We start from the raw sequence: 13,344 nt of genomic DNA on the forward strand, positions 1-13,344 counted from the left end.
CTTTTTGAGTTATGCAAATTGTAGTTTGAAAGCACAAATATTTTTAATATGTTAACTAGTAATAATTGATTGATGATAAATAGCACGGCATCAAAGGAGCTATGGGGAGGGGACCTGGAGGGATCTAGAGTGTGCACTGCTGTAATGTCTGAATCTTGGTACTGGATCTGTTGTTTTATTGAATCTCAGGGGGTGGAAAAACAAAACACCAGCTAAAGGTGGCACCGTTGCTTTTTCTGCATGGAACAAGACACTTAGAGAAGCTTCCTTCATTGAATTGCCCATTAAGTCATCATGCATTACTGGAACTGAAAAACTCCAACAATGTAGGCCTTTTCTGACTTAACGTTAAAATGACAGAAGTTTTCTTTTTCTTCTATTAAGTCTAAGTGAACTCTGAGCATCAGGGGCCTTCCAGTCTTGAGACAACTCTGGTTTCCAGAGGCAAAAGACCTCTCCAGTGGGAACTGAGCAGAGCTTTGGCGGAGCTGGCTGTGGAATGTAAACTTCCTAGTGTCTAGCTGGTTGGCATCTTTTCTGGTTTTGTTTCTGCTAGAGAGTAAACGTTGCCCAGAATAAAAAACAGCGCCTTGAATTAACTCTAAGTCTGAATCAGGCTGCGTGGGCTGCAGGCTGCTTCTGAGCAGTGGAGATATTTGTTGCCAGAACACAAATAACCGGGACACACAGCTGGAGTGTATACGATAGGGTGTGCTGCAGCATTTGGGTGTGCTGTGGGAATACATTGGCACTTCCCACTCTGGTGAGCAATGAGCAGAGGGAGAAGCTATGGTTCCTCATTTTTGAGGCGGCCGCATCTTCTGAATATAAGTATCAGCTCGTGCGCCGCGCGCACACACACACACACACACACACACACACACACACACACACACACACACACCACAGTGTTCCTTTAAGTATTAAGCCCAAGCTTTTCCTATTGATCACAGAGAATTCTGGTAAGACACAAATTACTGCAGCTTTGCATCTTTTCTCAAATAAAAACTCACATGTCAGTGTACAGGAAAGAGATGGAGACGTAACATATGCACAGAGGGCTCATATTTATGCAGCAGTATTCCTAACTGCACAGATAGATACAACACACCATTTAGCCCTGTGCTACAAGATAATGTTATTAATTCTATTAAAACAAGTCTGTGCCAGTATTGGAGAAAGACTTTATTTCTATTAACAATGTTTCTGGTGGATTCCATAAGCAAACACCAAAAAGGAACGTGTGTGTGTGTGTGTGTGTGTGTGTTTGTATGTTTATATGTATGTGTATATATGTGTATTCGTGTGTGTATGTGTATGCATATGTGTTTGTTTCTCTGATAACATGTCTCTACTGCGTGTGCCTTATTATCTTCGCAGTAATGGTAATGGACAGCGTGCCCTTTCTCATGCACAACGGGTGTGCAGGCAGGGGCTGTGGGATGCTCGATTTGCTTCTCCTCGTCTTTCACATAAGGAGAGGCATACACAGAGCTGGATCTTCTCAGCTAGGTTTTGTGGTTAGCATCTGTGGCTTGGGTCACTGAAGTTATGGTGACTTATAGTCTGGGAGGAGATATTAAAGACAATTGGAATGGGTTTTATGGTGTAAACATGTTAAATTACTGGAAGGTTAAACGATCCACTCAGTTTAGAATTCAGGATGACAGCCTCTGCCTGTGTCAATGGAGCCATTTACTGTATGTCACCGAGGCGTTGGGCCCTTTTCTGTGGTCACAGAAAAGAGTCCCAGCTGCTATGGCAGTTCAGTCACTGGTTAGACTTTCATGGAGAGGTCTCCATTCTCCACACAGCAACAAAGAAATGTCAAATACACAGCCCAGAGGACTTGGCAGAAAGTAGTGAGGAGCTGACTGTATGTAACTCGGACGCTGTACCCGAATCATTTTCATGATAGGAATGAAAAAAAAAAAAGGCGAAAAAGTTCCTCCAAGGGGCTGGAGAGATGGCGTAGCAGTTAAGAGCACTTGCTGTTCTTGCAGAAGACCCAGGTTGACTCCCAACGTCCACTTGGCAGGCACTTGGCTCCGTCTAAGAAGTTGTTGAACAGTTTTGTGAAGCTATGCGTCCTTTAGCATTCCCACATAAGGTGCCTGGGAACTGCCACTCCCCATCCACCGAGTCCTCCAGGTGTCGCCATCTCCAGTAACGTCCTGTTTTGGTGGTGTTAGCTGGCTGATGAGAGCAGCTGGTTTTTATTTATTTATTTATTTTTTAACGAGACAGGGTTTCTCTGTATTGTTTTGGAGGCTGTTGGTCCAGCCTGGCCTCGAACTCACAGAAATCCTCCTGCTTCTGCCTCCCGAGTGCTGGGATTAAAGGCGTGCGCCACCACCGCCCGGCTGAGCAGCTGGTTTTTACATCACTGTTGGAACTGCTGTTCCATCCAGCAGGGGTGCGCTGAAACTTTTACCCATGAACGTGTCGAAGGTTCCGTGACCTGAGCAGTCTCATGTCCTGCGTTGGACAAACTGCTACTTGCTTGTTGTTGTTTTTGACAGAGTGTCTCCTCACTCCATGGCCCAGGTTGGCCCCCAACTCAGAGCAATCCCTCCAGCTTCAGCCTACACCAGGGGATTACAGGTACGAGTCACTTTACCTGACTGACTGACACTGCTATAGTTAAATACTCCCATTAAATTTCAGTTTTCACCCTGAAGCAGTTTGTGTCAGAGTAGTGCCGAGTCACCAGCTCTGTCTCCTGTAGGCGCAGCAGTGCCTCCTGTGTTCTGCCATTCAGGATGAAAATCTGTTCCCTGTGCTCCCAACAGGACAGGTAAACAGAAATGATCACACTAAAAGGAGGACTTCAATTGTTTCCCCAGGTTCCGGATGTGATCAGTAGCATCAGGCAACTATCCAAGGCTGCCCTGAAGGAGGACTCCAAACCCAGCAAAGACAACGAGGATGCCTTCTATAACTCTCAGAAGTTTGAAGTGCTGTACTGTGGGAGGGTGATCGTTACCCATAAGAAGGCGCCCTCCAGCCTCATTGATGACTGCAAGGAGAAATTCAGCCTGCATGAGCAGCAGCGACTGAAGCTGCAGGGCGACAAAGGTGGTGACCCTGGGGACGAGCTGGGTATCTTTGAGGCTGAGTCTCCTGTGTCCCCAGATGACAGCCTGCCGGAGAAGGCAGATGATGCAGTCAACAGCCACAGTGCCCTGTCCGCCCTGGCCAGCCTCCCCACCCAGGCCAGCCAACCGGCACCCACCAGCCCTCGGGTTGGCTTCCCGGAGAGGATTTTGGAAGATTGTGGCTTTGATGAGCAACAGGAGTTCCGGTCTCGGTGCAGCAGCGTCACAGGCGTCCTGCAGAAGAAGGTTCACGAGAACAGCCAGAAACCACAGCCAAGGAGGAGGCATGCAAGCGCGCCCAGTCACGTGCAGCCCTCGGATTCGGAGAAGAACAGGACCATGCTTTTCCAGGTAGCCCGGCAGGGGGATTTTGGCTTACAGCTTCTTAAGATGCTGAGCAGCTACAGAATCTCCCTGGTCAGTGGGTGTGTGCCTGCGTGCATTTGTACGTGTGTGGTGCCCGCATTTGTACGTGTGTGGTGCCCACATGTGCCTGAGTGTATGTGGAGACCAGAGGTCAACCTTTGGGGACCCTTCCTTAGGCATCATCCACCTTGTTTTAAGGCAGGGTCTCTTACTGGTCTGCATCTCTGGAAGTATGGAAGGCTGATTGGCTAGAAGAGTCCCAGGTATTCACTTCTCTTCTTCCCAGCATTGGCTATACTATGCCCTGCTTTAAACAAAACAAAACTTGGCTCTTGGAGTTGAGGTCCTCTTGCATGTATCTGAGGGACTAAGCTATCCTCCCAGTAGTCCTGTCCCCATCTGCCAGTCTTCTCTTCCTGCTCATTCCGGTGGCCACAGTAAACACTTCTGTTATTGCGATTCTCTCCTTCAAAAGCAGAAGAATCAGAGGGAGAACACAGACATGTCATGGACCACAGGGAGGCAGAGAGAATGCAAGACTTCTCATAACATCTGTGACAAGTCACGTGACAGATCCTAGGTGTCCATCTCCAGCATCTGGTTTGGGTTGATTCTCAGATGCTTTCTTCGGTAAAGCTACAGAGTCTTAGGAATGAGTATAAGGAGTGAATCCTGGAAAGCAGGATTGGAGCAGAGCAAAGTGAATTCTGAGAGATAGGAGGGGGAGGGGGGAGGGAGGAGGAGGAGCAGGAGAGAGAGAGAGAGAGAGAGAGAGAGAGAGAGAGAGAGAGAGAGAGAGAGAGGAGAGTGAGTATGGTTCCAGAGACTTAACAGATGTTATTCATACACATGCCAGTTTACTCTGCCACCAGAAATGGAGTAGTAAAGGAACACCATTGGTCTGATGATTCACTAGATCAATTATTAAGTAACTTGATACAGCTACATTGAATGTAAAAAATAATCCTGTATATGTGTGAGAGAGAAAGAGATGGGGAGGGAAGGAGAGGGAGTTTATGATGTGTGCACGTATGTCTGAAACCGATACCAGGACATATGCCAGCCTAACGTGAAGAAGGTAGGTTTTGGTCTCTGTCACTCTCTGCCCTATTCCTGTGAGGGCTTCCTCTTGAACCTAGAATTCTTCACCAAGTAGGCTGGTAGACAGCAAGCCTCTGCTATCTCTTCTGTTTGCCTCCCCACAACCCCCCTAATGCTGACATCACAATGCATCTAAGACCGAGACCAGCTTGTTAAGTGACTTCTAGGACCTGGACTCTAGTCCTTGTGTGTGCACAGCTAGTGTTCTTAACCACTGAGCCATCTTTTTAGTACCTCTACAAGATAGTTTTTTATCTTAAAAATGGTTTAAAAATATACAGGGTTATGGAAAACATTTCACTTGAAGAATTGTATGATACTGCTCTAGAAGTCTGTAGTTAGTCTGTGGCTGATCTGGGGCCTGCGTTCTTCATTTTTGTCATTGTCTTGTCCATTCCTGTGGGGGCTTGTGGGCAGAGTGGCTCTAGTCCTTTGTGTGGCAAGGTGTGAAGTCACTTTCCCCTCTTTTTGGACTGCCAGACTTGTTCTCTGCTAGTTATAGTTCTTCCTGTTAGCTTTTTGGAATATCTATTTTCCAATAATGTAACTGAGCCCAGTTCAGCATATGTCATTTTATTGACTGTTTTTGAGAGAGCATCTTATTATAATGACTCGAGGAAAGATTGCATATTAAAAAGAGGTTTCTTTGGATTTATTTATTTTATGGGTATAAGTGCCTTGCCTGCATATATGTATGTGTACCATGATCCCGCCTGGTACCTGTGGGGTTAGAGGAAGGCATCAGATCCCCTGGAACTGGAGTTATGGATGGTTTCAAACTACCATGTGGTACTTGGAATTGAACCTTCGTCCTCTTCAAGAGCAACAAGTGCTTTAAACTAATGAGCCGGCTCTCCAGCCCCAGGTAGCACATGTTTTTGAAAAGGAAGTCATTTCTTAACTGCTAAAGAGATTTGTATTCTTTGGCTTTCTACAGTTTAGGGGTTGCTTAATTTTCCGACGAGGAAAGAAATGATTTGAGACAGCTACCTTTGGGTTGAATTATATGGTGGAACACACGTGAAAGAGGCGTGTCCGGGTCACATCTATTGAACCACCATTGCTGTAAGACTGAGGTCCTCGTGAGCTGACATGATTGGAGTACTTTTCCTTCCCTTTAAAGGTCGGCCGCTTTGAGATTAACCTCATCAGTCCAGATACCAAATCCGTTGTGCTGGAGAAGAATTTTAAAGATATATCTTCTTGTTCTCAGGTAAGTCTTCACGCCACAGCACAGTGTTTGAAGAAATCAATTGTCATGTTCCAAAATTAATTGCACAACAACTGGGCTTCCATATACCACATCTTATTATTCTGAAATTAAGTGTTTTTTTATTTCTCCCTCCCTGTCTTTCATCTCCCCTCCCTTCCCTTCCCCTGAGGAATGGACCTAGGACTTTTCTTACACCCACTGGCCAGTTGCTCCATCATTGAGCCCAAACATAAGACAACGTTTTAAAGAACAGCTGTCCCTTGTAATTAAAATGTGTTCATGTGCTTGGCTCTATGGCAACAGAGTCCTTGCCAGGACCCAAGTGTCTGTCACAGCACCTTCCTCATTTTCCTCCGCTCTCTGTCTTAGTGATGTTTCATCAAGTCCCTTCTGCTGGTGGGAGTTTTGTGGTGGTGAATTCTTTTGAAATACCTCACAGTTAGTGTTCCTCAGACTGTTGGGCTGTGGGTCGTGTGGGTGTCACCAAGATAAGTATGTTCTTTATCCCACAGCAGGTAATAAAAGGAGAAGTAGTCTCTTTAGTGTCTGTTACCAAAAATGGTAAATTTTGACTAAAAACCCAATAGAGATAGATAAACGTGCACAATGTAATATTAGTCATAGATTATAGTAATGTTTTAGAGCATCTACCCCAAAGTTTGAGCTACCTGAATATATTGTAAACATGAGGAGAAAAATTTTACCTGCCAGAAAAGAAGGTATATTTAATTTAAAATGTGGAAAGGTTACCTATTCAAAGACACTGGGTGGGATTGAGAATTACCTTTTGTTTCTGGCCTGGTGACTTTAAGTGCATTCAGGGATGTATTCTTTACTGGGCCCTAACATTCTGATGTTGAAAGATCAGGCTGGAGAGACAGCTCAGCCATTAAAGACCAAGGCTCACACTTCTACACAAGAAAGCCATGCCTTTAGTAGTGTCTTCTCTTTAAGTTTTGGAGTCAGTGTTGCTTGTTGTGACGTTCAGAGTTTCTTTTGATGGCAAGTATATTTTTTGTATGTCTTGCTAGTTATTTGCTTTAGCTAATACACTTTTATTTTTAACACCCTTGTTTTCCTATTGTTCCTGTAATAGGAAAATTTGAGTGATAAACATTTTCTACTGTAGCAACTTAGAGAACCTTTGAATCCAGGAATGGTATATTACGAACTTTGAAATTCCTATTTAAGGGACACAGAGATCTTGTGGGAATAAGAAATATTCATGCAGCATTCTTGCAGTTGTCTGTCGATTGGGAGGTCCCTGCAAGATCACAAGCCTTAAAGGAGTTGGTGACTTACAGTGTGAACATGCCTTGTTTGGTGGGACATAGACTCTCATGTATTGAGATGGAGCGCTTAGGTGTTCACCACGTGACCATGGTGAATAAGCCCTTCTCCGTAGCTGGCCCTGTGCCAAGTGCTATAGCAAAAGTGGTGTGTAACCCATGTTTAGCTCACTGGGCACCAAGGAGCGCCACTGAAGGCAGAGCCTCCTGTCCCCTTTCCTAAGCTGCCTAGGGAGCATACACCAGTGTGCATTGATTGTCCCAGAGAATGTAAGCACACCCAAAGACAAAGAGTAGATCCAGACAAGCATGTGGACAGGGAACTTCAAGTATGGTCTCCTGTCCCTTTGCCTTTTACTGAGGTCAAGCTTTGTGCTATGGTGTATGGTGCAGGAAACAATCAGGCAGCAGCCAGAGGAACCTGGTGGGATGCCTCCAGTCATAGCCGTTTCATCCCCGGCTCCTCACCCACTCCCACAACTGCCTCACAGGAGGTGGATTGGTGCAAGGTAGCCAGTAACTGGACTGCTGTACCTTATACCTACAGATGTTTCTGTCTTTGAAAGGGAAGTGCTGTCACTGTTTACTGGTCATCATGGGAGTCAGGGAATGCTTCCTTCCTTCCTTCCTTCCTTCCTTCCTTCCTTCCTTCCTTCCTTCTTTTTTTCTGAAAGCATTGTCCACATCTGAAGACCCACTGAGATAATAAGCAGGTGAGGTCCCCCCGCCCCAGTTAGTTCTAAGCCAGTGGTAAAAGCTCTCTCACCAGAGTTGTGCCGATGGAGCTTATTTTACAATACTCACAGACACACTCCCCTTTGCTTCTCCCACACTTAAAAACAAAACAAAACAAAGACAAAATTCATTTCTTTTTTCATGTCCAATGTGTAGATGTGTAGATTGAGTATAACAAGAAAGAATAGGGCCACTACCCATAAAACATTCTTGGAACCTTCATAGTCGCTTTTCAGTTCTAGCTTCCACACCTTCCTTGTAGTAGGTGATGTTATGCTATTTTTGTTATTGTTGTTGTGTTGTTTTTCAAGATAGGGTTTTCTCTGTAGCTTTGGATCCTGTCCTGGGACTCACTCTGTGTTATATTATTTTGTATTGAAAAAAAAAAAAGAAACAGTCTCAGAGACAGCAGCCAGCCCCTTAGCACAGCACCTCATTCCCCAGTCAGTAGCTGAAGCAATGCTAAGTGCAAATCTGACCGCAAAGACTCTTCATTCGCTTTTAGGTGAAGTCAAGCAAGCTTCATATTTTCTGTCAACCTCGTTTTCAAACCACTGTGCTTGCTATTGGAACAGGGTACTGATTCCTTACTGGTGTGTGTATTGAGACTCAGTTCTTTACACTGAAACATTATTTTGAAAATGTATTGATTTACTATTAGTGTGTGTATGCATGCATACTATTGCACAGGAGTAGAGGTCAGAGGATAGCGTTGTGGAATTGGGTCTCTCCTCCCCACTTTGTGCAGGTTCCGGGGATTGAACTCATTTTCCAGGCTTGTGCACCAAGTTTACTGCTGAGCCATCCCTCCCCCCCCATTGAATTTTTTAATACAAATTTTATTTTACATATTTTTTAAATTTAATTTATTTTTCATGCAGACCACAGTTCCCTCTCCCTCCTCTCCTCCCTGTTCCCCCCTTCCCCCCTTCCCTCTGCCTCCCCCATCCAATCTTCTTCCATTTCTATTCAGAAAAATGCATGGCCTATCAAGTTGCAGAAAAACTAAGCACCTCATCTCCTGTTAAGATTGAGCAAGGTCACTTATTGGAAGGGATAGGGTCTCAAAAGCCAGCAAAAGAGCCAGAAACAGCCCCTGCTGCTGCTGATAGGAGACCAAGCTACACCACTGCCAGCCTGAATTTTTAATTAAATAGAGCTGAAATCTTTTAACTTGAATACGGAAAATACAAATATTTGTGAAGGTGGATAATTGGCACTTGCAGTAATTAGCCAACAAGTGAACAAGAATATCAATGTTTCTTATTTGGTTCCTTGAATATCTATAACAAGTACTCCAGCAATTTCCATACAAACTTCACAGAACCATTCAGTACTTAATTTGAGGACTGCCTCTTGTACTTCTTCTGACATTCTTAGCTTCACATAGACTAGAAAAGGTTTTGTGGTGAATCATTGACTATCGTGCTAGGACAATAAATTGAAACCTCATTACAGGCAAGCATCAGGTTTTCCTTATGTGAAATAATGGATCGTACTGGTGATTTTTAAAAAAATCAAAACCCAAAGGGTATGAGTGGATGTCCCCTGTGTCTGCTCCATCAACAGAACATCCTCTCAGGGCTATGTCTCCTGCCACATGACATTATGTCACATTGCCATGAAGGAGAAATTGGTGGAGTTAGGGAATTGTAGAAATCGTGATGCTCTCTACCAGGAGACGTTCCCACAAGCACTGCCTATATTGTGTTTTTTCCATCATCTAGGGAATAAAGCATGTTGATCACTTTGGCTTTATCTGTCGGGAGTCTCCAGAGCCAGGTCTGAGCCAGTACATCTGTTATGTGTTCCAGTGTGCCAACCAATCTCTGGTAAGTGGGGTTGTCGCCGCTCAGTGCTTCTGTGAGTGGATCTACCCATCTTACAGTCTCATCTGTTGGAACCCAGCACTCGGTGAGGAAAGAAAAAGGGCATCTAGAGAGATGGTTTTACCCATGGAGGATACACAGAAGTCAAGAGCCGCAGACAGACATCACTGCACTTATAAGTGTGTGTGCCCTTGGCTTCAATGGACTTTACTGTGTTACCATGTTTTTTTTTTGTTTGTTTATTTTGTTTTTTGTTTTTAAGTGGAGAAGACTAATGACAGAGAAAAGCTGTTGTGTTTCCTGCTGCTTAAAGACAGTGACAAAGGCCACTGATCTTTTGCTTATTGCTATGGTGTTACAGATTAGACAATACTTCCATCAGGAGGAGTAAAGAACTGTCCTCCCCCCAGTTTTTAATTACCCTGTCTTAATTTTTCAAAACACATCATTTATTTTGTCTCTTTGGAATTTTCAAGTCAGTTTTCCTCTATCCCTCCTTACCTCTTTCTATTTGAGAAGAACTATGTAAGGCAGGCTTGGAAATACATCTCGCTGAGAAGCACGCTGACTTTTTTTTTCTTCTCAAAGTTTTTTTCTGTTCTTCCAAATGTGCAGGCTTCTCATCCATTGTCAGACAAACATTCAGATGTGTGCATCACCATTATTAGATGCACTAATGGAAAAATGTTAATTTTTATAATTTTAGTATGTGAGTGTGTGTGCATGTTTGTGTGTGCAAGTGTTTGCATTTATCTGTATGCATGCACATGTACACGTATGCCTACATGAATGGAGGTCGGAGGACAATCTTGGGTGTTACCTTAAGAAATGGTGTTTGTCTTCTTTGTGCTCACCATTTAGGCTAGGCTGGCTGGCCAGGGAGCTCCACGGACCCTCCTGTCACCCTCTCTAGCATAGGATGGTAAACACATGCTACCACACCAAATATCTTAGCATGGGTTCTAGGGATTTAACGCAGGTTTGTGAGGCAAACACTGTATCAAATGAGCTAAATCCCCAACCCTCCACCAGAGTTGTTATAAATATATAGGCCTCCTATCAGCGTTTCCCATATACGATTATTTCAGGCCACAGTGTGCATGCTTCCTGGGGCTTGTGACATCAAAGTCTGACCTCCATGTGCCTGGTAAGGACACCAAGACACTGAAGACCTTCCAGTGAACTGGCACAAAGGCAATTTCTGATTCCTTGTCCTCTGGGGTCTCCAGCATTTTTTCTCTAGGGAATGCGAAATGCCTGTTCTTAGCAATTTGGTATTCTAGAAACTTCCATTTGAGCTTCATTTTCCCTCTAGATAATTAATGTTACTAAATAAATATCCACACGTAACTATCCAGGTGTCCCCTCTTAGCTAAATAGATTCCATTTAGGAACCAGGACTGAACTTTGAGGGAGTTGTCCTTAGATGATCATAGTGGATAGCTGGTGACTGGCCCTGACACACCATGCTCACAGTCTTCACAGTTAAGTCAACTTTTTTTCTTGCTGTCCTTCATGTTTTTAAACTTTAGATGGCAGGTTGTTCACCTTGCTCATAAGGACAGAGACTTTCACAGTCTAGGGACAATCAAATGTGCTCATTATATCTCTTTCCCAAGAGGAAGAACTTGGTAAGACCCATTTATTTGGGTTCTTGTTTACAAAGTTTATTTCATGTTTAGTGTTTAGTTTGTTTTTGCTTGTTTTGGAAGCTGCTAATGATGGTAGAAGATGTTGGTTGCCTGGCCTTTGGACATCTTGGCGGAGGCTGCAGACCACTTTGGCTGTGCCCTCCTGTTCCATGAGGCACTATCAGGCTGAGCTTGGGCCTTGTTACTTTTAAAAATAGATCAAAGCAAAGATCTCTTAAACCGCCTCTGCTAGAATTTTATCAGTCAGCTTCTTAACTGCATCGTGTAGCACCAGAACTGAAAGTTAGAAGAGAAATACAATGCGCACTTCCTGTGTAACAGAGGGTAGCTCAAGCCCTGACAAATAGAACAGAAAAAATAGTCAAGTCAATTATAAGGTTCCCGCAGCTTGGTGAGTGCTGTGGCTTGGCGGTTGTAGAAGACAGAATGTTCCAAGACCACACACGCTGACTTGTGTTACGCTGACTTGTGTTGCTGAGTACCGGCTACACAGTTACCACTTTTCTTTGCTTCTTTGTAGCAACTGTAATGGGATTTGGGAACTATCCGTTCTAGGATGGGCCCTGCAGGGCTATGTACAACTTTAGATGCTACCCTCCCCCTTCTCCCTTCTTGACCTCTAGGGACGCAGCTGATACTGCCTCACAAATGCTTACATTTTGTGGAAAATATAATCTCTTCATAGTACTTCCTTCCAAATTGATTTACAGATTATAAGAAAAGTCATGGCCATTAATAAAAATGAGGTTCATATTCTAGAAGTTATCTTTCTCTCATCTCTGATGTGAATGGTACTTGTAAAAATAAATCTTTAATATATAAGAAACAAACAATATGTGGAGAATGGGTGAAAGGTCAGATTCAAATTTTGGGGTTGTGTTGTAAATGGGAAGGAAGAAAGACATATGATTCATGAAATGGGACTAATTTATAAAAGCTTCTTTAGTATTGATATCATTTGGTCTCAGGACCGATGGGACTTGACTGGGCGTATGAACAAGTGGTATGAGGATTCGAACGCAGGATAAGCGTGGTGATCGTGACTTCAGCCTGACACATAGCGGGCACTCCATTATGTAGCTGGTCAGCCTCTTAAACTGATCATTGCCTTTTAGCAGCAGTTGTTAAAATGCCAGTATTCCCGGGATACCTTGAAAAATTAGAGTCGTTTTCTAGCAAAATAAGACTAGATGACCTTCAGTTATTTTTATCTAAAATTTAATATAAACTTAAGTTTGGTCTATCTGTAGACATTATCTTCACCATGGATTGTCCTATTAATATGAATGAATTTTGTCTGATCTCATGCTGTTTGGTGACATGGGAACTGTGCCAGGAGGTGACTGCCAAGAATACTTGCATTTTGTTTGTATATGACTGACATTTCTTCCTGTCCTTTGCTTTTGCCCTTTTGACATGACCTGCGATATTTTTTATTTTATTCATAGTGCTCTAACTTGAACTTTTAAGGCATTAGCCTTGTGATGGAATTTATAGGGGATCTGAAAAAGTGGGTTTTAGAAAAGAAAACACATAATATTTTGTAGTACAGACGGATTTTTCAGTAGTATTTGTGGTAAGGAGAGGTTAGTAGTCACATTTCAGAAACCATTGAAAGGGTGTTTCATCTAGAAAAAGAAAGTAAAACATATACATTTACACAGAATACCTTTTGTAAGGCAAAAATTTTATGTAACAAATACCACACATATGCATATCAATTATGTGTAAGGTGTTCACATATGCTGTATGTTTATGTAAAGATTACACACACACACACACACACACATGCTGTGTACTACCAAATCCATTGCCAGCCCCATCAGTGTCTTGACATAAATGAGAAACAAGAAATAGAATAAAGGAATATATGCATAAATAATTAATTTGCCTTTGAATAGAAACTAAGTAAATGGCATAAAACTGTAAAGACATTAAATACTTTTAGTTCTAAAAATGAGGTTATTTTTCACTGTAGCATAAAGTGACGTTTTATGAAAATTTATTTTCATTTATGGAGTGCTGTGAAGTTATTCCTATGTTTTTCTAAGGCTGGACATA

General features: G+C 43.1%; 1 protein-coding gene across 6 annotated transcripts in view; it reads left to right on the forward strand.

The window, feature by feature from the left end:
* The window catches only part of Tbc1d4 (TBC1 domain family member 4), a 167,511-nt gene that overhangs the window by 99,886 nt on the left and 54,281 nt on the right, over window positions 1–13,344 (forward strand). For all 6 annotated transcript variants that reach the window (XM_040752029.1, XM_040752068.1, XM_040752106.1 and 3 more), the window contains exons 2-4: window positions 2,847–3,449; window positions 5,689–5,778; window positions 9,530–9,634. In XM_040752029.1, the coding sequence (XP_040607963.1) occupies window positions 2,847–3,449; window positions 5,689–5,778; window positions 9,530–9,634 (798 nt within the window). The remainder of the gene's footprint in view (window positions 1–2,846; window positions 3,450–5,688; window positions 5,779–9,529; window positions 9,635–13,344) is intronic.

This window comes from Mesocricetus auratus, unplaced genomic scaffold (genome assembly GCF_017639785.1).
Source record: "Mesocricetus auratus isolate SY011 unplaced genomic scaffold, BCM_Maur_2.0 Super-Scaffold_2245, whole genome shotgun sequence".
Taxonomy (NCBI): Eukaryota; Metazoa; Chordata; class Mammalia; order Rodentia; family Cricetidae; genus Mesocricetus; species Mesocricetus auratus.